Source organism: Hemicordylus capensis, chromosome 2 (assembly GCF_027244095.1).
Source record: "Hemicordylus capensis ecotype Gifberg chromosome 2, rHemCap1.1.pri, whole genome shotgun sequence".
NCBI lineage: Eukaryota > Metazoa > Chordata > Lepidosauria > Squamata > Cordylidae > Hemicordylus > Hemicordylus capensis.
Window position 1 is genome coordinate 425,978,781 of NC_069658.1, and position 24,012 is coordinate 426,002,792.

Here is a 24,012-nt window from a genome sequence, read left to right on the forward strand (position 1 = left end):
GGCCGGGGGGGTTACATGGAGCATTCCCGGCACGGAGAGGGGTTGCTCGCTTGCTGTAACCCCAGTTGTAGGTGTGAGGAAGAGCCTCCCCGAATACCAGGGCATAGGAACATAGGAAACTGCCATATACTGAGTCAGACCATTGGTCCATCTAGCTCAGGATTGTCTGCACAGACTGGCAGCGGCTTCTCCAAGGTTGCAGGCAGGAATCTCTCTCAGCCCTATCTTGGAGATGCTGCCAGGGAGGGAACCTGAAACCTTCTGCTCTTCCCAGAGCGGCTCCATCCCCTGAGGGGAATATCTTGCAGTGCTCACACATCAAGTCTCCCATTCATATGCAACCAGGGCAGACCCTGCTTAGCTAAGGGGACAAGTTATGCTTGCTACCACAAGACCAGCTCTCCTCTCCATGAACCTTCAGAGGGAGTCCTCCAGTAAAGCTCCTTCATAAGAGTGGCTCATAGTGCCAATAAGTGGCTGTAAACTCTCCTCCACGGAAAACAGAAAGCAAACACCAAACAAACCTTAGAGGTGCCAATGAGCCAAACTGAGAAAGGGAAAAAAACTGCAGTCAACTTCCTTCCCCTTCAGGCACACTACTAAGGGCGTGGAGGAAAAGGGGAAAAAGCTAGCCACAGAAAAAAGAGCCAAGGAGCCAGGGGCTCCTTGGTAGCCGTGTGTTCTGGAGCAAGACAGGGCTGGAACTGGGGATTTGCTGCCTTCCAGGCAGGAAGCTAGCCATGCCTATAGTTCAAAAGGTCATGTCCTGTCTGTTGGAGCATGCTCAATACACAACCCAGTATTAAGTATGGCCTCCTCAACCATGGAAAAAGCAGTATATAAATGCCCAAACTAAATAAACCTAGCAAGTGAGGGAAGTTGCATCCCGGGGACCAGTGCAAACACTAACCTTGGCTTGCTTACATGGAAGAGATTTCAGGACGCCCAGTAGGTAGCATATCCCAACAATGTACTGGTGATGTGGCCCTGCTGCACCTAATTTTGTCACACTCTTTTCTTTGAAAAGAGTGTGACAAAATTGTCCATACATGTATTTGTGCATCCAGTGCTGCACTGTGATGCCGCAGAATGGCAGAACCTCCGATTGAATGATGGTATGTGTCAGTGTTTTCATCAGGCTCTTGTTTCCCACTGTTCAGGGTGGGGAAATAGACCACGTAAAGCACAGTCACATTTTGCTCCTGTCTTTATTTGCTACGACAAGTTACAGTGGCTGCTACAAGAGGCACAGCTGCCTGGAACACAGTCTTACAGTAAAGCCTGCTTGAGCAAAAGCAAGCGTTGGAGCCTTGATTTGGCGTGGAAGGCAGCAAGTGGTTGAGCTCCTGACAGGCACGTGCATTTCATTCCCCGTCAACAAGCTTTGGGGGAAGCATAACCAGATTCAGTGAGGAGGTGCTTTTGCTGGATCAAACACACAGAAACAAGCCATTAAAAATACTTTATAAATAGACCACAAATAATGGTTTTGGCTTCTTCAGAGGCAAGGGAGCTAGTGCGCATGAGCAGAAGGGGAGAGGAGCTAGGACTCAGAGTTCCTGTGTTCTGGCTCCAGACGTGAGGGGTAAAAGGACTGGAAAAGGGTGAGCAGGGAGGCAAGATTGCTAGATAGTGGAAGTTCAGGTCACATTGCAAAGAAATGCTCTCCCTCCCTCCATATTTTGGGAAGACTCAAAGCATATCTTGCCTCCTGCCCTCCCACAGAACTTCTGCCCACCTGCTCCAGATTACAAGCTCTGAGAAACTGGAGGAAATCTACAGTCGCAATGAGGCACTGACCAGGATTTTGCTTCCTGAGAGCTTAATCCAGATGATTTTTTAAAATCACAAAAGCAGTAAGATTCTTTCTCATAGCAACAACACAAACAACAAACCCCCACAAAAACAAAAATCCAGGGCAGCTGCCAGATAACACTATGAGGGCAAGTCCATGCTGCCCACATGCTTTCAGGAAGGAGCCTCCGCCAAGGCCAGGACAAGAAGAATAGCTTGAGGATGAGGGAAAGGTGAATAAATGGAGCCCTTGCCACTGGAGTATGTTTTAAATAGCACTCAGCCCACGTCTACCCTGGAAAGTAGCATAGCACTGCAAATTAAACAGTGATTCATCTCTGAGTAAAAAGGGTTATGGGCTCTTTCGTTTGTGTGTGTGAAAAAGCCTCAGAAGTTCAGTCGTCAAGGTCTTCAAGCTAGCGCAGGAAACCTTAAAATCATGTCTACAGTGTGTGCTCGGAGTGGGGTTTCTGACCTGATCTACCTTTGTGACCTTTTGCTCCTTGAAGCAATTCCCCTGTCCCCACAAGTTTCACGTCTCTCCTTCCATTGTGAGCTATATTCAGCATCAGTCAAACTGCAAATATTGCAAGTTAATCTGCATACAGTTAGATAAATTCTTCATATTTGCAAATCTGATCTGGAGCACGGAATTCGTACTTCCTTGCTACAGAATACACACAGTCCTAAAATGTGGTGCTGCACTGTGGGGTGGAGGAGTATTGCCCCCCCCCCCCCAATTCCAGGCCTGGAGTACAAGAAGGCACCAAACAACATTCGTTTTTAAAAGCAGCAATGAAAGTGGCACAGGTTAAGATACAGCAAGAAAGCTGTCTGTCCTTTTGAGTGAGCAGCAGAATGTGGAGTGAGACACAAACAGAATCCCTTTAAAAGAGCCAGAAGCAGAAAGAGCAGGTTATGCACGGTGAGGTTAGCATGAGTTGCTGCTGCAAGGATGGGCTTGAAAAAAATTGGGATGCAGACACTATGCCAGGTGGGGCATTTGCTAAATGCACATAGCCATGAATCCCCCAATGGGGGAAAATAGCACATACGCTGCAAATAAAAAATGCTTGGCAACTGCACTCCCCCACCTGTTTTTTCAAGCTGTTGGTTCAAAATGATTGTATGCCATTTGAAAACCTTATTATCAGAGCTAGGACAGAATCCCCATCACTTGTCTTAGCTGACCAATCTCAGGGCAGGGGATGTCATAATTCTCCTTTTTGGATAAAAGATGTCTCCCATCAGGGACACACTTGTGTGTGGAACCCTTTGTTCCAAAGGAGGCCCACCGCTACTAAGGGAAATATTTGGTCCCTCCATGCTGGTCTCTTTGTACCTTTCTAACTGTCACTCAGCCTCAGGCCCAGTTTGCTCCTGGACTTTCTAGTTTCTGCTTCAGTGGCTGCTGAAAGTGTCCGCTCACAGCATCTGTGCAAAGAACCTTCATCCTCAACTGAAGGAGGAGCCAGGCCCATTTCTTTGGTCAATAAAAAGGCAGAATGTGATTTGCGGTGTTGAAAGAAGCACACAGGGTGAATGCAGGATGGGAATCTCCCCGCTCCTTTAAAACCCGCCCAAGAGTCACTTCTCTACCCCTGCCAACTTCACATTGAGAAGAAGATTCTAAACAAAACAAAACAAAACAAAACACACTATGGTTGCTTTGAAACAGAATCACTGAAAACCCCATCCAGATGGGGGGTGAGCTTGGAATCTTGCAGTGAAGGGTGGCGGTGTTGGCGGTCTTAATGCCAGCTCTTAACTCCCTGGATGGTGAAGTATCAAGAAAGGAGGCACTGTGGAGGCTAGGGGCTGCTTTTGTCATCTTTAATATCGTACCTGCCAAGAGAAAAAGAACCAGTGTGGTGAGGGGAAGAGGTAAGCACACAGCATGCCTTTTGTGGACCTTCTGACACAAGCAGTCTAAAAGAGATTCTTCCTCAACTGAAAGGCAAGGTCCTGCCTAAGAAGCTGCAGGTAGTTGCCAGGGGAGTTGTAATTTCCCCACAGTCTTCCCACCATGCAATGCCTCCCATTGACCGAGGGAGGGACAGAATGCCAGCCCATCCTCAAATCTTCCCAGTCAGCGCAATATGAGGAACAGTACATGTTACCACTTTATGTTGACAGGCTAGGCTGGGAAGGGGAGGGGTTGTACATGGATGTGTGTGCTTTTTAAGGAGGGCTAAAGAATCCTGGAGGCTCACATCTCCCCAGCTCCTTCCCTTGTCTTTGGCATATATCCATGTGCTACAGGTGCCCCTCTTTTGCCTTCATTATACAGAGGGATGCTCAAAAAAGGCCTATTCATGGGTCCTTCCATGCCAGGGTCTTTCAGTGCTGCGGAGGCATTGCTTTGCCACAAGTGGCTAGAAGCAGGATTAAAATGGAGCGACTATTTACCAGTTCCCTATGACGCTCTTTTTCTGCCCTCGTTGATTCCTCCCATACTCACCACTGGGCAGCACCCTGGGTCAGGTCCTTCTGTGAGAGGTCAATGTGCACCTGGGAGCAAAGGGCACAGAGAAAGGAGTCACATGCCTGCTCCTCTCCAATAAGGATCACAGTTGCTCTCAAAGCGAATACCAGGGCAACCTCTTTCTCCCTTCCATACCTTTCCAATTGGCTCCCCTCGTGACACAAAAGAGACACTATTTTTGATGTAGGCCTCCAGCTTCCTTCGTTGGGCTTCATCCACGGGTAGATCCCATTCAAACCTATTAAGGGGGAAGCACCACGAGATCATTTAACACGAATCACCCCACAACTCTGTAATTATCTTTTTGTAATCAGAGCAATTATCTCATTCATTTTATTTATTAAAACACTGCTTTACCAGCTTTTGGTTCAACACTAGAACCGCCCCCACAAGGTGGCTCACAGCTTTAAGAAAAACAATAATCAACGGAAATAGCAGACAGCAATATTATAGGATTCAAAACAGCAGAGCGTATAAGACAAAGGAATGGCAAGCAGTGATCATCTGAAGCAATCGTTAAGATTATCCAGGAGCACATTACTACGTCTCTGAGCAAAACAGTTCTTAACTGGTGCCTAAAGGCATAAAGAGAAGGAGCAAAATGGCAGGAGTCTGAATTCTTCCTTACTACATGAACACAAACTTAAGACTGGTTCTGACAATTATTCTGATGTCAGTGAAATCTTGAGATCCTGGCGGCATGTGTGTGCTCCCACGTAATGTGTCTTGTGGACTCAGGATCTTTTTGTTGGTTCCAGATTCACACCATGACTGACTGACATTTAATGAAACAGACAAGCCAAGTTCAAATCTAAGGTTACTGGATTGAGGCTAATTGTCAGTCTGTCATGGTGTGAATCTGGTGAAAAATCCCAAGTTCACACAACATGCTCTGCAGGAGCGTGTGCACCTCCGGGATCTGAGATTTTCATTTAAGTGACATCAGAATGATCGTGAGAACTAGCGCTTAGGGCTGAAATATGGAATTAAACCTATGTTAATGACTGCAAGTTTGGAAAACAAGTGACGATAGGTTTCTCAACAGAAAAAAGGCATATAAAGTAATTAATGATAGTTAATTTCAAATTATTTAAAGCAGCATAAAAGGGCTAGACCCTCACGTGGGCACTCAGAGCGTTGGAGCTAAGAGATGCCCAGGTAAATGCAATGCATATTCACAACACAACCCATTCTACACATGTGGCCCATGCTTCATTTCTACGAGAGAAATGTCAAAGCCCAAAGCTGCCTGACAGTTGCATCTCCTCTGATTTGGAAGCAGTTCCACTTAGCAATAGATATAGATAGGTGTGTGTGTGTGTGTGTGTGTGTGTGTGTGGTGACAGGCTGGGGTTCCTCAGTGGTGAGAGATCATGTGCCCAAAAGCACATGTTGCTGGGCGGAGTTCTGGTTAAACTTCCCTCCAAGTACACCTGCCAGTCTGGCCAAAGTCTTGCAAAGTCTTTCAACCAGGGATTCAAAGAACAGAGGGGATGACAGTTGCTTTCCAGGCATCTGCTGAATACTCCCCATGAATACTACAGTAAATCAAACACATTCACTGGGGGCTGGGAGGTGCACAAAATGGCCACTATGAGAAGGCTACTTAGATCTCCTTGCAAAAGCTGTCACCAGGAAATGATCAAGGGGTCTGCAGTATTTCAACACACCGATGAAGGAAGTTTCTCTTCACTCCACACCAAACCTCCAAAACAAGCCGGTTGGTGTTCATGCTGAAAATTCTTCCAAAGAGCAGGGAGCTTATTGCAGAGAAACCACTATTACAGAGAGTGTTTTAAAGAGGCCTCCATATGGCAGTCATTTTGTGGGCATTGGTGTCTAGTGAGTGTAGTAAACAGAGCTGTCAACAAGGACATCTCCAGTTCAAATGTGACCTCTGCCATGAACTCAACAGGTGGTCTTAGGCAACCCTCTGTCTCTGAGCTTCACTGCCCCACCCTCTAAAATATGGGGATAACAGTACAAGCCTACATTATAGGGTTGTTAGGAGGATCCGTGAAGTAATGTATGTCACATTATTCATTATGCCGAGTATTTAAATGGGGATAACTCAGTTGCTTCATGGAATGTGGTGGATCAGACACCGTTGTCTCAAAGTTTCTTTCTGATCTCACACTCTACAAATTTCTGGATGGAATCGTTGCTAGAAGGGTGATCATTTGGGATGTGAGAGAAATACCAGTCACTTCCCTGGGCAGACTCTGGTAACAGCTAAACTCCTTTGATGCTTGGACTTGAAAAAATGCATTGATCTAGCAAGAGATCCCGAGCAAAAGTTGGATCCCTGAATTTACTTTATACCAGTGGCAGATCCCATTCCCGTTAGGTATTACCTCACCATGTCCAACCCCAAGAGTGATCTTTCTAGCTATAACCATCCCACAGACAACTGCCTCCTCCCTTACTTCTCATTGAACTCAGGATTAAGAGTCTTCTTCCGCACAGTGGTCTTTCTTTTGGTGACACGGGATTTGTCAGGCAACAGAATCAGGGAGACATAAGGGTCAGGAGCATCCTTGGCACTTGACTTCAAGTTCCTGGAATGAGGGTAGATTATTAGTTAAAGGAATTATTAGATCCTAGCTGGCCTGGGCTCAGAGCATCTGCACTTCTAGTTCTCCATCGTTCTCGGCCCCCCTCCCTCTTTCTCTCCCACTGGCTTGGCCACCGTTTTCTCCCCACCCCGACCTGGCCGCTGCTTTATTCACACACACCCCTCTGGCCGGCCTGGCCATCACTTTCTCTCCCTGCCCACTGGCCGCTTTTTGCCTTATCTTCTCCGCTGTCGCTTTCCTCTCCCCCTCCCCTTGCTCGCAAACTCTCGTGAGAGCTGCCATGCATGGGATTAGCGACGGGTACGTCTAAGAGAATTATAGATATAGATATTGCCTTTAAAACTCCCAAATGCAGCAAAGGGACAAGACAAAGGGAAGTGAAATTGTGGTCATCATAAGTGGTAAAAGAAGCTGCTTGGGCTCTTCACATGGACATCAGGTCACTAGTGATCTCACTCCCTTCGTCACATGCTCATTAAAATGTGATCCAAACAAAAAGTCAGGACAGAGCTTCTGTGCACTTACAGTATTTTTCTACCACCACATAAAACTTGGCAGTAGAGACTGCATTGCCCACAAGAGGTTAAAGCAAAAACCTTTGCTGGGGCAGGAGAATCTGAAAATGCCCCCCACTTTCTGTTTCCAATCAGGAGAATCCAAGCTCTCTGGCCAATAGCCTTGGAGCAGGCAAAGGCAGCTTTTAGGGCTTATGTCAAATCTGTCTCTTCACAGTGCTCCTCTCAAACAAAATCTTCTTTCAATCCTGCAACAATTACCTGCAGGCATGAACGATGACAATCAGCTTGCGAGTATCCATGTTGTACCAGACAGTAAGGCGCAGCTGGCCCAGTGGCGAGTCGGACAGATCCAAATTACTGCAGTGCAAAAAGACATACAAGCCGGTGAGAATGCTGGGGGAATTATGGTAGCCTGTGAGGCTGAGATGAGGAAAGGGTGGGATGTTTAATGGCATGCCCAGCTAGAAGGAAAGAAAAGGGATGGTGTAATTAGGGGAACAGAGAGAACTGTGCAGTTCTTAAGATCCATTTCAGTTGCATACAGGTGATTTAAGAGATAGAATGATTCGTTTTTTATGTTGCAGATGTGAAGGCCGGTTAATGAAGTATCTGACTGTGGCAGCAGAATGTACCAATGTACCACCAGTTAACAGTGGGTTAGAGATCGTAGCAGCTGCCTCCATAAAACAATGATGAGAGGGGACTGGAAAGCAAGGCTATTACGTATTTTTCTGCAGCTCTCACTGCTGTGGAGAAGGGTCTGGTTTTGCTGCTGTTCCCCAAGCCTAGACAAGTGCTCCCATGCTGCAAAAGGAGAACTCACCTTTTTAAGTACTGAATCTCTAATGCACATAAGCGGCAGATGTTGTCAGTCCCTTTCTGGCAAAAGGCTCTGAGGCCTTTCAAGCGATTTGTATCAGCAAGAAGTTGTTCAAAAGGCCACTGTGCCTTGACTTCAATTTCATCGGTTGCCCAGACCTCACATTCTGAAGTCTCCAGCCCCTCCAAATGGCTCCCAAGCTGCAAGCTGGCAAAAGGAGGCCTCTGGGGAGTGGACAATGTACCACTCCATCCCGCTGGAGCCCTTTTCCATCACCACATGGCTGCCAGGAAAAGCCAGCAGCCCATGTGAGGAGGTAATTCACCCCCGAGGTGAAAACATCTAGAACTACTTGGCCTAGTTACCGGGTGGCACACCCTGGGCAAGTGGGTGCTGTTTTTCAGTTGTGGCCACCATGGAACCTTTACAGAGCAGCCGCTGGAGCAGCCACAGTAGCACCTGAGGCCTGGGGAGGAGTGGCCATCTTGCAGCCATAGCAGACCAGCAGCTGGCGTGGCAACAGTCACATCTCTTACCAGATTTCGAACCATTTCATTACATTGGCTTATTGCTGATTTTATTATTAGTGAATTATATTTTTTATTCTGACCGTAAGGTGCCTTGGATAGTAGAAAGGCAGGATTTTTAAAATCCCAGAATAAACTCCCCATAACATCAGAGCTACTAAGCCAATAGCATCCCAGAGGCTGTAACCACCACATTTGCCAACTCAAGGTCACTGGGACAGCAGAGCAGATTAATCAAACATGTCAAGAGAGGTGGAACCAGCAAAGAGAGTAGAAGTCGAAAGGGAAAGGTGAACTACCGGGAAAGAATTCTGACGATTTTCACAGCCTATCATATGAATGCGTCCTTTGCTGCTAGTATTAAATAAATAGTGAAGTCACAAAATGGCATTGTGGTGAGGAGTTGAATCACTCAGCACCATTCATGTCGCAGGGAATATGCAACAGGTGGCCCTTGTGCAACTCCCTTCCATGTGACAATAAAAACAGGATGGCCACTCTGTCTGGGGAAAGAGTAGAATTTCCTCAGATACAAAATATCAGGCTCTGACTGCTCAGAAAACATGATATCTCTGCAAGAGAGGCACCATGTCGATGGAAGAGGTCTCAGTCCTGTGCAAGTGCACATTTACTAAGTCTCAAAATCTACCTGCCTGGGTCCCACATTCTGCAGCGAAGTCTTCCTTACCTGTTGGCATGTGGCACACGCTGGCGCAGCTCTGGCACGGAACCAGAGTCGCTGTCCTCCCTGATATAGAGTTCTGCTGCTGACCCCTTCTGGGAGCCCTCCTCACTCTCGTCACCTTCCACGGCATGAAGAACTTCCACACCAGAGTGTTGTGAGATCAGAAGCTGTGGGAGAGGGGGGAAAGTGGTCAGGGAGTGTTCCATGGTAGCCTAGAGGGGCTGCTCTCCAGAATCCCACTTACTCCGAGTTGCACCCGCATCAGGACCTGGATGGCCGAACCAGAGTTGTTGAGCTGGAACCAGCGGTCAAGGACAAGCCCCTCTGCTGCCAGAAGCTGTGAAAGGGGGAGCGACAGGGTACCCAGGACATGCCCATCATCCTTCACCTGCAGGAATAACAGGCAAGCGTGGGCTCATCAAAATTCCATGGATTAAATGGAGGAAAGCATTTGGACCCACAGGAAGTGAAGGACAAGTCCCTTCCACAGCTTAAAGGGTCCTGCTGAGGAGGGAAAGCAGACTTGGAGGGGGTTGCACCTTCTCTGTGCTCATTCTCTCTTGCCCATCCTTTAAGCTAAAGGGGGCCACTGAGGTTCCTCTGATGAGAGTTAAATTAACACAAGCAGCAGATGTAGAGACAAAACTACTCCTCAACTGCACTGCTTTAAACAGCAAGGTCTCATGACTGAGTGTTCCTCCATATCATAAAGTCTCTCAACACTGGGAAGCTAGAAGTCAAGGAAGAGAGTACTAGTCTTGGCCTTCTCCCCATTATGCTAGTTTTCGACGTGTAGGGAATTTTCATGGGAAAATGCTCAACCATCCAATTCCCACCTTCAATTATCAGGGAGACCACAAGGGTGTCTCCAATACAGAGGAGAAGTATTCTGAGACCAAAGGGCAGTCGACTTGAGATTGGCTCAGAAGATATAGTAAAGGGAAAGTGTGCTGTCGGGTCGGTGTCGACTCCTGGTGCCCACAGAGCCCTGTGGCTGTCTTTGGTAGAATACGGGAGGGGTTTAGCATTGTCATCTCCCACGCAGTCTGAGATGATGCCTTTCAGCATCTTTCCTAGATCGCTGCTGCCTGATATAGGTGTTTCCCATAGTCTGGGAAACATACCAGCGGGGATTTAAACCGGCAACCTCTGGCTTGATAATCAAGTCATTTTCCCGCTGCACCATTAGGTGGCTTAGAAGACATAGTAGGGAACTATTTTTCCTCTTTCCAGCCTTGAGTTGTTTTGAAGTTAGCTGACATTTTCATTTAATTAACTCTTAGCAAAATGTCTTATAAATAAGAAAAACATCTTATAATGTAAATGACAATGACGATGACTATTCTTGTTGGATAACTTTACTGTGTTATAAAACCACCCCCAAAAATTTTTTTCTAAAAAGTGGGAGAGAGAGGGAGGGAGGGAGGGAGAGAGAGGGGCAGGAGAACTGAGAGTCAGGCTCCAGTAATGATGCGAGATTTACCTGCAACTCCAAAGATTCAGCGTGGGGTCTCTTGACAAGGAAGGAGAAAGCTTCATCCCACACTGGCTCTGCAGTCTGAGGGGAGACCTGAGGGCAGAGACAGAAGTTATGACAAACCCTCCAACATTTTGAAGATACAGAAAGGAACAAAATACCATAGCTAGAAGTTTGGCATTTGCTTTCTTCAGGGACTGGAGGGGGATCTATTCACGAGTCATAGGGGCACAAGACATCATATCTTAAGTAAGAGTAAATGTGCATAAACACAAGCTCATCATTACCACCCACCCCAACCCAACCCTTTCCCTCAAGAAACATATTCCCCCCCCCCTGCTGTTACCTTGGTCTTGAAGGAGATGCCCCGGACAGAGAGACTGGCATAAGGGCTTGGAGGTTTGGAACCCTTCCGCAGCTAGTGATGTGGGAAAGAGAATGGCCGAGAGTCTGGTATTGCAGGCGTCAACAGGAGGCACAGCTCAAAGACATCCATGTCGTTTACGTATGCTTAAAGCTCATCCTTGTGGGTGGGGGTGCCTCACTAGTACTAGTTCAGTGCTACCCAGCGTTAACCACAACACGTCATTTGTATGATAATAATTGGACTGCAGAGAGAAGTCATAGGGAACCGGAGAAGGGTGGACCACCACATTCTGTGTGTGTGTGCGTGTGTGTATGTATAATGAATTGAAATTTCTGACAGTACTTTTCAATGTGCTGTGTGTGTGCAGTACATTCTATAGTGATTTAGATGGCTTTTCTTCAAACCACCAAAGCAAGGGGTGAATGTACCCTGCACAGCCAGAGACATTCAAAATCAGATACCAGCAGTACATTGGACGTGAATCTTTCAAAGGTCCTGACCACTCTCAGTGCAGCTATCACTACAACATCAGCATTGAGAAAAAGCAAAACAGTAGTACAGGGAGCAGTAGTAAAGAGAGCAGAACCCTTTCAGGAGTGAGTAGAAGGCTCCTCCAGAGATATTTGGGCCACTTTCATGCATCAATAAAGTACAGGATATTCCAAGCTTTTGTGCAAGTTCCAAGTGCAACGTTGCTTCCCATACACACACCGTTGCCAGCTTCCATGCTACCTCCTAGCACAACCTTACCATCTGTACACATGCTAAGCAGGGAACTTTTGCCATTTTTGCAGCACCACATGTCAGTCAAGTCTTGCATTCCAAGAAGAACCTGCCTTTTTTCATTACCACTTTCCTGGCAACTGAGGGAACAGGGCAGGTTCTTCTCAGAATGCAAGAGTCGGGTGGCAGGCAGTGCTGTGAAAATCACACAAGGCCCCTGCTTGGAGAGTTTACAGAGGGTAAGATTGCAGTAGCACAGAAGCCTGCAACAGTAGAACAAGATTGCATTTGAATAGCAGAACAATACAGTAGAACAAGATTGCAACAGGGGAACAAGATTGCATTTGGACTTAAGTCAAAGCTTTAAATGTCCTGCATTTCACTGCTGTATGGAAGAGGCCTTGGTCCACTGGCCACTAGTGCACAGTGCAGACCAACAGTTGTGCTCCACTGAGAACATTAACTCCTGGTTCTTATCATTTCATATATCTCTTCTAGTTATTGCAATGCATTCTGTACACTATTACTTTCATATCCACTTTACAGGTGGAAAAACCAAACGCCTTGCCCAAGACCACTCATTTGAGTCTATGAATTTGCTGGGAACCCAGGTGTTCTTGGTTAAAATCCAACACAAAGTTTCAGAGTAGCTCTGTTTTCATACTAGTTAACAAGGAGGGACCTCTGCTCTAGCCTGCCCAGTTTACAGCCAGCAGTTTAGGGTCTCTGGGAATGCATTTTCTAGCTCTGATGGCCTCTGAAAGAAACTAAGAGCAACAAAATGATACAGAAGGGAGAGGTGATGCGTGTCTCTACTCACCGGCAGGTCAGATGCCCTGTCAAGGAAAACAGAGAGCAGGGCAGAGGACAAGTCCTCACTCTTTGGTGTCTGGATCAAGCTGTTCACCATCAGTACCTGTGAAGAAGGATGCCCAGTGGGGACTACGATGAGATGCAGCACCACATGGTTCACCCACCTGAGACAGTGGGTGGATGCATTTATTCAGTGTGTTCAACACCATCACATGACTATTTGCATTCATTATATAGTGGACTCATCAACAGGTAGCCTTCTCATTTCCAAAGAGAGATGGCAGTCAGCGGGAAGCTCCCATATGATGATCAGCTGAGCAGCTCTTGCTGTTCTGACCAGACGGATAGGCAAGCCTAAGTTCTAGGGCTATGGAATATTACTATAATGAAGTAATTAAAACAAACAAACAAACAACGTACTTCGAAACAAGGCACTGTAAAGTGCACACAAAAAAATTATCAATGACAAAACCCCATCCATAGACTTACAGTCTAAATAAAAGGAGACATGAAGAAAAGAACGGAAGAGGGAGTAAGGAAAGACAATGGAAGAAGAGAGACACAAACAGCATGATCCTATACAGGTTCATTCAAAAGCAAGTTCTACCAAGTTCAGTGGGGCTTATTCCCAAGAAGATGTGCACAGGACAGCTTTCCCGATGGCCCCTATTACCTGCTCCAGCTCAGCACCACTGGGCGTGGGGGGCAAGCACTCCAGCTTCACATGGAGTCGTCCTGATTTCACATCCTCTAGCAGGATCCACTGCAAGAAGAAGGAAGAGGAGGAGGGGGGAATAAGATCCAGCATAGCTCCTTATTTGCATCTTCTCCCTTCTTTTTCCAGTGCTGTCGGAAGACTCCTCTTACCTCATCTACAAACTTGGTGCTTAGCACTCGTCTCAGAGGGATCTTACACCTAAGGGATAGGGATTGAGGGGAGAGAAGGAGAAGGAGAAAGTCATCCATTTCATTAAGCAAGTACTTTTCTTTCTACTACAGGCCCTAGAAAAACAATTAGTTTGTTTTCATCTGTGGGGCAAACATCACAGGGCCTGATCCTAGGCTATCACCATAAGGCACCTCACAAACCATTCTTGAGGTACCTGTTAAAAATGACAGGAGAATGGTGGTGTAAATTTTTAGCCCAAAAACCTGGTCTTTGGGGAGGGGCTTTGGATGAATTTTGCTCACGATTCAAGGCCCTAATGATGGCCATATTGGGAATCATGGGCCAACATCCTGACTAAATAACTCAACAAAAATCCCATTGAAATTAATAGGACCAACTAACTAATGACTAACTAGTCCTATTAATTTCAATGGAACTTCCATTAAGTTATTTAGTCAGGATGTCAGCCATGGAGTTTTCTTCCAGACCAGATTGGAGGAAAACTCCATGACCCAGTGATCCTGGAGTTTCATGTCTTCCCCTTGACGTATTTGGCTTGGCTCTCATTTGCTTAGGCCTGAAGCCACTTGCTCTTTGCCTGTGGCACACTGTGGAACGTATCTGTAAGTTCAACTGTGGGAAGAAAAGGTTCGTTGCCTTGTCACACAGGACTAAACTGGAGGTTGTTTTGGTTTTCATTCTACGCCTCCAGTCCTATGGGCTGTGAAGTCTCTACCAAGGACTCTGCAGGCACTGCGAATTAGACCAAAACGCAGCTCAGATTCAGAGGCCCAGGTCCTCTGCTCCTAGCATACAGAGTGTGTGAGGTGGAACAAGTTGAAAACTAGGCCCAAACTATGAAGTAGTGGAGCTGTGATGGGACTCTTTGAAGTTCTTCCAGAGAAATTCAAACCCCTGAACTTTCAACTTTCATTAAACACAAAACAAAAAACTAAACTTTTAAGTTATGGAGGTATAAGGAGAAGACAGTGGCTGACATCCAGGCGAACCTGTTGGTAGCATGCAGGGAAATTCACACACCCCACAGAGATCTTCCCCACTACTGCTATGGCCAGAAAGCTTCCCCACTACCCTGCATGACTCTCAAGGACATATTTTAGGGTGACAGAGGCTGCTTCTGGAGCCAGAGCAATCCCTCAAAATTTGCTTCCCACGGCTGTGTGCAGAGCCCCAGTGCAGCTAGGAAGCCTCTCCATCACACGGGCCCGACTTCCTGGCATGCTGCCAGTAGGCTGCTCTGGAGTTCAGCTGGCAGTCCATACAATTGCCCTAGAAGAAGTAAACTCACTCCCAATGCATGCAAAAGGATAGGGAGATCTGAAAAGCAGCTAAATGCCTGACATATCCAAAAAATGCTTTGTTGTAGTGAAATGCAAAATAGTAAGTATCACGAATTTAAACAAAATTAGGCTACTTGTAGTTGCAATTTTCCAGTTTCACACTCATACACTCACTCGTGTCCCCCTTAAACTCCACCACCACCAAATGTGTGGCTGTGGGATTAATTAACTCTTTGTTTGGGTAGTGAGAGAAGGGAATGGGGTGCTGCATTTCAGATCTTCCGCCCACCTAATGGGATATTCAGACTACGCAGAGAGCTTCCTTTGCTCCCTACTCGGAGGGAGAGAAGATACTACATTGTCTGGGTTTTGTCCATTCTTCTACTTGCTTCAGACTTACCTGCCCAGGAAGTCATCCTTGTCAACATCTTTGTCATATAAGTCAAACTCCACCTCCTGGCCTGGGATGTCATTCACAATGACCTGAAGGATGGAGGATCAGGAAAAGGAGGCATGTTCAGAGCAACACAGACCCATAACACAGAAAATCCAGGGGTGGGCTTGAATGGATTAGGTATGAAACTATGACTCATTTGTTCTGACCTCAGCTTTGGAAAATCCATGAGATCTAGTACGTTATACCAACTGTATAAGCCAATTTGTACGTGGTAAGTCAAATTTGAAAAATCCATACTAGGGGTTACTTGGGGTGGTGAAGAAAGGGACATTTTGTCCTGCAGAGTTAAGGATTAGACCCTATGGGCTCCTAGGGGGCTGCCACACTCTCATTGCAGGGCCGTTTTTGAAAGTATTCCAAATGCTCCATCTGGGCTGTGAGAGAGAGAGACTGTCTCCCAGTGGAGTAGCATTCTCACCTCATAGATCTCACTCCAGCGGGGGTTGAGCTCCTCCTTGATGACGCGGCTACGGAACTTCTGACCCCCCAAGCGCACTTTGACGTAAGGGTCTGATTTGCCCTTGATCATTCCACCCATAAAGTTATCTTTGGCGATGAGGTTCTCAGCCTCCAGCAAGTGAATCCGAACCACGCTCTGAGGGTGGAATTAGATGAGAGGAGGAATGGTTCTCCTGACAGAACTATAGTCATCATCACATACAACAATGTCCCTTTGTCCTCTCCAGGTTCTTAAGACTTCTCTCTGGTTTCTCTCTGTCTTCTTTAGCTCCCAAACCATCTGGGATGTTTAGTTAACAACACTTTTCAGCATAGGAGTGGGTGGAAAAATAAGATAGGAGTGCCCAGATTCTTTAATCATTAAATTTGCTGTAATCAACCCAATTTTTATTGTCAAGACTAATAAGGGCCAAAGTGAAGAGACAAGAGAGATGTATGAATAAGATATCCTGTATTTTTAAAAAAGTGTTACTAGTAGATAAACGGGGAGGAGGAAAAGGAGGAGGAGGAGGAACATAATCCATACCAGGGCTGCAGTGTGGGGGGACAGGGGTTTAATCCTTCTCCCTTCTTTTTCCTGATTAAACCATCTCCAAAATTGCTGTTTGCCCCAGGAGGCAAAACATACAGGTATTAGGCCATGAATTCCGGGTGCTTTAATGCTGCACATGCAAGAGCCGACTATCCAGTTTAACTATGATGCTGGCCACGTGTAACTCCACACAAATAACAATTCTTCTATATGCCCACCATCATTTTACAACTGGGCCTATGAATCTGCTCCCAAGTCCAGTTACTTGAAAGTTCTGCAGCAGTAAATGTGAGTTTTTATCAAGAATGAGAATTCAGAATGAAGGTACCAGTTATGGATCTTCTCTCTCTCTAACCTTAAAACTATCAACAAACCTACTGTAAGTTCTACCTCAAGCTGTGGTTGATGTCTTATAGGTCCTGAGGACCAAGATTCCTAGGCTTTTTATGCATGGTTAAATTTTTTAAATAGAGTTTACTCTTACTACAATGGTTTTTGAATTGTCTTCCTAGGAACTCTGGGATTCCTCGGAAGCTTATTAGGGATTCCTAAGCAAAAAGATTAGTAACAGCAGACAAGCTTCCCTAAAAGTCACTGGCTGATACCCCAACATTGAGCACATGTGACTAAAGCAGCTATGTTCCCACTTCAGCAGTGTGGGCGGTAAAACATGGCGGGCACTTTTTGCCAATCTCCCCTTCCTCTAGAAGTACTCTGTGCAACATACAAATATCTCCCTGTGGGCTGTATGACCCCTGCAAGTAAGCCCCTGTGTTTCAGAAGTGGGAATGGAGCTGCTGTGGTTGTGAATCCTTTGGCCACATGTGTACAGCATTAGTTAGGATATCAGTCATCTTATGCCCATTACTGTTTTCCTCCTGTCAGGCACAGCTTCAGGGGGCTGTTGGGTGCATTTTGGGAGAAAGTCCCGGTCTGCATGGGTCAACAGTGACCCATGTTATCTTGAATTGTCAGTTTTCTCGAACTTTGCGGGAGAGATATATAAGTCCTTTTTTAACAGCATACCCCAGTTGTTCTGAGCAGTTCTATCTGGAATTACTTTTGACAGACTCGTAATACCAGAACTTGAGGTCACTCAAAGAAGTGGATTGGCAAAAGGTTCAGAACAAACACCACTTGGCTAGGCCAGGGAGTGAACAGGCAGGCAAGCTGGGTGAGCTGAGGTGAGTGGGTATCATGAGGGGAACTTCAAAGGGTGTTGCCCAGAGACCCACCAAAACCCAGCACCAGCCCTGGACAAAAGGAAGTCTCATTTCACATGCTGCTTAACTAATGCATGAAATCCACTACTACAAGGTGATTAGATGGCTTTAAAGGGGGAGCTGACAAATCCATGGAGGACAGGTCTATCACCAGCTATGAGTCACGATAGCTAAATGGATCATCATGTTCAAAGGCAGAGAACCTCTTAATATTCCAAACAAAGAACAGGGAAGGCCTGGAACTGTCCCACCCTGCTTGTGGGCTTCGTGGAGGCATCTGGCTGGCCACTGCTGGAAACAGAGGGCTGAATTAGTATGGGTGGGCTTTAAGTCTGACCCAACAGCTGATCTGGACAGCCGGATGCCTCCAGGAAGCTTATGCTCTTATTTTTCATAATAGCAAAACTATTTATGTTTGCACAACTGCTGAGGGAAATTATTCTTGGATTAGTTAAGAAGTGGCATCGAGCCCAATACATAAATAGCTTGACTGCAAATAGTTAATGGTTTATTTGAACAAAAACAGATCTGCCTGTTTGCAAAACTGGGAGACTAGAAATGAAAGATTTCAATCCTACTGTTTTCCAAACTTGATCTGATCTGTAATGTTGTTTTGACAAGTTGTAAATTGGTTTGTTCTTTGGTACAGCTTCATCGCAAGCCCTGTTCAAATGTTCAGGGCAGCATCAAAGATTGCATGTTGGCACGCCTCACCACCATGCCAACACACTCCATACTCCTGTCTTTATACTGCCCATGAGCACAGTGTGCATCGAAGAAGACAAACGCTGTAGATGGGGAGAGATCCTCCCCAGGACTGGGAAAGCTCAGTGTTGAGTCATGCGCAGCATTTCAGTAACTAGTAAATTAGGCTTTTAGAATCACATGTGTATATTCCCATTAATAAATATGTATCCTGCTAACTGAGCAAAGAGGCACTTTCAAAATAGTTATTGCTTTATATTTAGCAAAGGGAGAGCAGCTAGCCCTATCCAACCTCAGGACAGCATCCCTCCAGTGGTTGTTGCGGGTGTCTACCTTCTGTGTTTTTGGGACTGTGAGCCCTTTTGGGACAGGGAACTATCTTATTTATTTTTCTGTGTAAACCACTTTGAGAACTTTAGTTGAAAGGTAGTATATACTATATTCATCCAAACAGGATGACTCTGAATAAGCAAACCCCTTAGAAAATGAAATCTCTCTCTCTCTCTCCATACATACATTTTTCTCTAGACCTGTTTTATTGTGTAAGTTAAAACATAAAACATAAAAAGGAACTACAACAAAGAACAGACGTTTCAACTTATATATGTCAGCTTCATTGTTCTATGACCCACTGTTTAAAATTAGATTGGGGAAAGTCGTGGATATAAGGGTGTGGATTTTAAACAGTGGGACATAGAACACTAAAGCTGACATATATAAGTCAAAACATCTGTTCTTTGTTGCAATTCCCTTTTGTAGCAGATCCATCCTGTGTTTTGAATTGCCATTATATCAATTATTTATATATAATATATATAATACACACATATACATACACACACACACACGAATGGGAGATACTCTCCCCACTTCTAAAATCAAAGAACTTGGAAAAAACCTAGTCTTGGATTCGGATAAATAGAGTAAATATCCCAGTAATAACAACTAAAGAATTTAAAACATAACTGTCTGCACCTGAATTTGAACTGCTGATTTAAAAATGCAGCACATCTTATCCTTATTTCATATCATGAGCAAGAATGCTTCATCTGGCCTAGCATGATTGCTATTCAGACAATCTCAGCCTTCTCAGTGGGGTGTCCTTACCTCAGTGCCAAAGTGGGCATCTGGGCTGGCCTTGGTGGGCCTAGGAGGCCTGTCAACGCTGCTGCCAATATGGGCACTCTCGGTGACATTCAGATGTCCTGGAGGGCACGGCCGAGTGTTGAGGCAAACTTCAGGGGCATCCAGATACAGGACCTACAGAAATAGTAGTGTATAGGGAAGGATTACACAAGAAAGCCAACTCAAGCAGAGAATTAGGAAGCATTGACTGTTGAAGGAAGCAAATCAACACAGCTGTGGGGATGTAACACCTTCTTCCACTAACAGAAGAAGCACTGGTTGCAAAGCATTGGCAGTGATGGAACCTGAAACTAGACAGAGTTGGCCAAGACATTTCGCCACCCCAAGTGGCAGCATCATTCCCAAAACAAATGGTGCAACTAAGTATCTCTTACATTATGTTCCCTGAAAACTGTTGGGCTGGGGAGGAAGGGGAAGCAGGCCATTATAATAGAATCACCGGGGGACACATCTAGTCCCCAAACACAACAATCCCAACCCCATGCCTTTTACCCGCATAATGATTTTCATGTAGATGCGGCTGCTGGGTCCAGAGTTCTCCAGCTGGAACCACTGGTCAAGTGTCAGATTTTCGGCACTCAAAAGGCGGGACAGGCGGATAGTGAGGGAGCCCAGGGTGGTCTGACGATTGTCATCTTTGACCTGCAGGGAGCAAGAACTGTTTATGCTACTGCCTGCATGGGCAGAAAGAGGAAAGAATTCTGAAAAGGAGACAAAGCCTACCTGTATATCAATATCTTGGGTGGTTGGGTCTTGAAGGAAGAAACGGAAGGCATCATCCCAGACAGGCGAGACAGTGTTAGAGACAACCTGGCAGAAGAAGAAACAGAGAATGGCAGTGAGTCACTAGTGCCCCCTGCAGGGAAGGACAGAAATGGTACCCACTATGGGAGGTCAGTCATCGAAGCACCAGACATCTGAATGGATGGGAGGCAGCAGCTAAGCACTCATCCATCATGTCCAGGTGCAGCTTTGGCTGAGAATCCCTCCAGCAATGCTTGCCATTCTGAAGCTGCTGCCCCCATTCATTCTGCCTGCAACAGTTCTTCATGCAGCAAGGTGCTCAGTAGGCAACTACTAAGGCAAGAAAACCAGCTCTTTAGGGAAGGCTGTCTTATGCTGAACCAAACACTGACCTTGCTCTCACGGGTGACATCTTGGACAGAGAGCTGTGCCATAGGGTTGGGATCCTTACTGGATTTCTTCAGCTGTGGTACAAGGAGAAAGGAAACAAACAGAGTGCTTATTCAGGAACAAAATGGCATGGTGACAGCTTACACCTAATCTATTTAAGAGAGAGAAACCACTTCCTGCAATATGGAATCTAAAAGGGAGTCTTTACTATTTTTGTCTTTCACACATTTGAAATGAGTGATATTCCTGTTTTAGTAACACACTAAATGAACTGAAAAAAACTAAAGCTGAAGGTCCATCAATATGGGAACCAGTTAGCATTTAAAAAATATATATATTTAGAAGGATTTTTAAATTTTGTTTTACTCTCACAGCAAAATATAAATGTAAAAACACGGATTTAAATCTTTGAATCTGTCCAGTTCTATCCAGACCAGCTAGATGATAAACCCAGTGAGATCAACAAATCCATATCAGGAGGTCTCCGACTACTCACTGGGAGGTCTTGTGCCTTATCCAGATAGACAACCAAGATGGCAGCTGATGGGGGCTCTGGCTTGGAGGAGATGGTTTTGTTCCACTGAAGAACCTGCAAATATCAAATATCAAAATAAAGGAGCATTGGTTTCACTTACCGTGAAGGCTTCTTCTGGTTGCTGAAGCCAGGGACATCTCTATGGGTTATCCTCCTCCAGGAGCTCCAAGGCAGGACAGATTTAATTGGATAAAAAAGAAGGACACGCCTACCTGAGCCCGAGGGGGATAACCCCACTCTAGTTCTTTCAGACTCAGAAGGTAAAGGTAGATGTGTACTATATACAGAGAAAATAAGACTGTAAACAACAAAGAAAGAACTGCGGACAACAGAGCGAGGGACGAACGGTGGCCTGATCTATGCAGGGCCGCAGAACCAGGAGTCTTGTCGAGAGTAGGTCAGAGTGTTGCAGCTGGGTGGGCTGAGATGTCCCTGGCTTCAGCAACCAGAAGAAGCCTTCACAGTAAGAGAAACCAATGCTCCTTTCTCGGTTGCTTGAAGGCAAGGACATCTCTATGGGACATACCACAGCTGACCAATACGGGCGGGAGCGGTCTGACCTACCGTTGAGGAAGAACCTGCTGCAGAACCCGCCTCCCAAAGGTGGCTCTGGCAGGGGCGTATTCGTCGATTTTGTAGTGCCTTGTAAAAGTAGAGGATGACGCCCATGTAGCTGCTCTGCATATCTCGTCGACTGAGGCGTTTATAGAAAATGCCGCTGAAGTTGCTGCCACCCTGGTTGAGTGATCCAGAATGGAGGCAGGAGGCCTGAGGCATTGTGCTTTGTAAGCCATAGCGATGCATGCCTTGATCCACCTTGCTATGGTAGCCGAAGATACTGCTGATCCCATGGACTGTAGATGGAAAGACACAAACATACTCTCTGAGGTCCTGAATGAGGTTGAATGTTTTATGTAGACCTTTAAACAGTGTTGAACATCCAACTTGTGCCACCTCTTTTCTGTAGGGTGGGAGGGCTTGGGGCAAAAGGACGGCAAGAACACGTCCTGCGACAGGTGGAAAGTGGACGAGACTTTTGGACGCATGAACGGGTCTGGAACCAGGTGTACGGCATCTTTGAGAAAAATGCAGAATGATTTGTTTACTGACAGGGCTCAGAGTTCAGAAATCCTCCTAGTGGATGTGATTGCGACGAGGAAGGCTAACTTAAATGACAAAACCCGGATGGGGATGGATCGTATTGGTTTGAAGGGCTGTGATTGCAGGGTGCGAAGGACAATATGCAGGTCCCAGGTGGGAAATCGGTGGACTGTTGGTGGTGACAGTAGAGATGCACCCCTCAGGAAGTGGCAGAGATGAGAATGTGCTTGAGAGGACTGGGATGTGCCATCGGAGAGCAATGGAAGTAGTGAAGCCGCCTGTCTTTTTAAGGTGTTTGGTCTGAGTCCCTTCTCCAGCCCCTCCTGAAGGAAACAAAAAAGGTGCTGAAGAGAATGAGAACTCCTTGGAATGGAATGACGTGCCATCCAACGTAGAAATGACCACCAGGTGTATTGGTATACTCTTTCCGTTGACACTCAGCGCGATGCCAACATGGTGTCTAGTACTCCTCCATTGAAACCTTGCCGTTTGAGGATCCACCGCTCAGTCTCCAGGCAGAGAGACGCAACCAAGCGAGGTTGGGATGTTGGAGCGGGCCTTGTAAGAGAAGGTCCTGTGTCAATGGCAACTCCCGTGGGGGGGCGACCGACACGTGAAGTAACTCCGGGAACCAGAGACGTTGAGGCCAGAAGGGAGCTATGAGAAGTACTTCGGCTCGAAGAAGACGGATCCTGCGAAGGACTCTTGCTAGCAGTGGGGTCGGGGGAAAGGCGTAGAGAAACCCCTCTAGCCATTGGGCTGACATGGCGTCTACTGCTGCTGCGCCCTGGGAAGGGAATCTTGACATGAACCTGGGAAGCTTCACATTGGACGAAGTTGCGAAAAGGTCCAGCACCGGGACAACCATGCGACCCGTGATCTGATGGAAGATCCTGGGATGTAGTCTCCATTCCCCCGGGGAGACATCCATGTGACTGAGCCAGTCCGCCACTACATTCAGTTCTCCCTTGACATGATGGACTATTATGGATTCCAGATGTTCCTCCGCCCAGGCCAGGAGGAGCATCGCTTCCTGATGCAATGAGCGAGAGTGAGTTCCCCCTTGTTGGTTGATGTATGCTTTGGCCGTTGTGTTGTCTGTCTTGACTAACGCATGTGAGGCGTGGAGAGAGGACTGAAAGGCTAGGAGAGCTAACCGGATAGCTCGAGGTTCTCTCCAGTTTATGCTGTGCTCTTGCTCTTGTCTTGACCAGAGTCCCTGAGCAGACAGATTTGAGCTTGCGTCGGTATACGAATGGTCCTGGGAGGATCCAGGAAGGGTTTGCCTCACAGGAAGTTGTTGGAGTTTAACCACCAGTGGAGTGAAGTCCGGGTCGAGCCTGGGAGGTTTACTTTGTGCTTTGACTTTCTGGCGATTTTCCTCTGGAAGGGGAGCAGGAACCACTGCAGAGTGTGTAGATGGAAGGCACAGAGTCCAGTGCTGCCACCATCAAACCCAGCAGGTGCGCCAGCATGTTGAGGGGAACCGTAGGAGTCGATAGAACCAGTTTGATTTCTGACTGAAGAGTGAACAAGCGGTCTGGAGGAAGAGACAGGGTCGCCCTTGTTGTGTCTATTATTACTCCTAGGTGACGTAATTGGTGTAACGGAGTCAGCTGACTCTTTTCGAGGTTTACGAGGAAACCGTGAAGATCCAGTGCTGACAGAGTGGACTAGAGATCTCTTTGGGCCTCTTGAGATGAGCGTGACTGAAGAAGCAAGTAGGTACGCAAAGACCCACACTC

General features: G+C 46.4%; 1 protein-coding gene across 4 annotated transcripts in view; it reads right to left on the minus strand.

Annotated features, from left to right (window-relative positions):
• Window positions 1–1,189: 1,189 nt before the first annotated feature.
• Window positions 1,190–24,012, minus strand: part of ESYT1 (extended synaptotagmin 1) — a 72,489-nt gene continuing 49,666 nt past the window's right edge. For all 4 annotated transcript variants that reach the window (XM_053297692.1, XM_053297695.1, XM_053297694.1 and 1 more), the window contains exons 13-31: window positions 21,128–21,220; window positions 20,634–20,705; window positions 20,221–20,307; window positions 19,990–20,139; window positions 19,459–19,611; window positions 15,851–16,027; window positions 15,376–15,458; window positions 13,653–13,701; window positions 13,459–13,548; window positions 12,793–12,888; window positions 11,229–11,300; window positions 10,889–10,975; window positions 9,650–9,793; window positions 9,409–9,572; window positions 7,632–7,730; window positions 6,706–6,837; window positions 4,415–4,517; window positions 4,256–4,305; window positions 1,190–3,639 (exon numbers count right to left, since the gene is read on the minus strand). In XM_053297692.1, coding sequence (XP_053153667.1) covers window positions 3,606–3,639; window positions 4,256–4,305; window positions 4,415–4,517; window positions 6,706–6,837; window positions 7,632–7,730; window positions 9,409–9,572; window positions 9,650–9,793; window positions 10,889–10,975; window positions 11,229–11,300; window positions 12,793–12,888; window positions 13,459–13,548; window positions 13,653–13,701; window positions 15,376–15,458; window positions 15,851–16,027; window positions 19,459–19,611; window positions 19,990–20,139; window positions 20,221–20,307; window positions 20,634–20,705; window positions 21,128–21,220 — 1,935 coding nt within the window. In that variant the 3' untranslated portion in view covers window positions 1,190–3,605. The remainder of the gene's footprint in view (window positions 3,640–4,255; window positions 4,306–4,414; window positions 4,518–6,705; window positions 6,838–7,631; window positions 7,731–9,408; window positions 9,573–9,649; window positions 9,794–10,888; window positions 10,976–11,228; window positions 11,301–12,792; window positions 12,889–13,458; window positions 13,549–13,652; window positions 13,702–15,375; window positions 15,459–15,850; window positions 16,028–19,458; window positions 19,612–19,989; window positions 20,140–20,220; window positions 20,308–20,633; window positions 20,706–21,127; window positions 21,221–24,012) is intronic.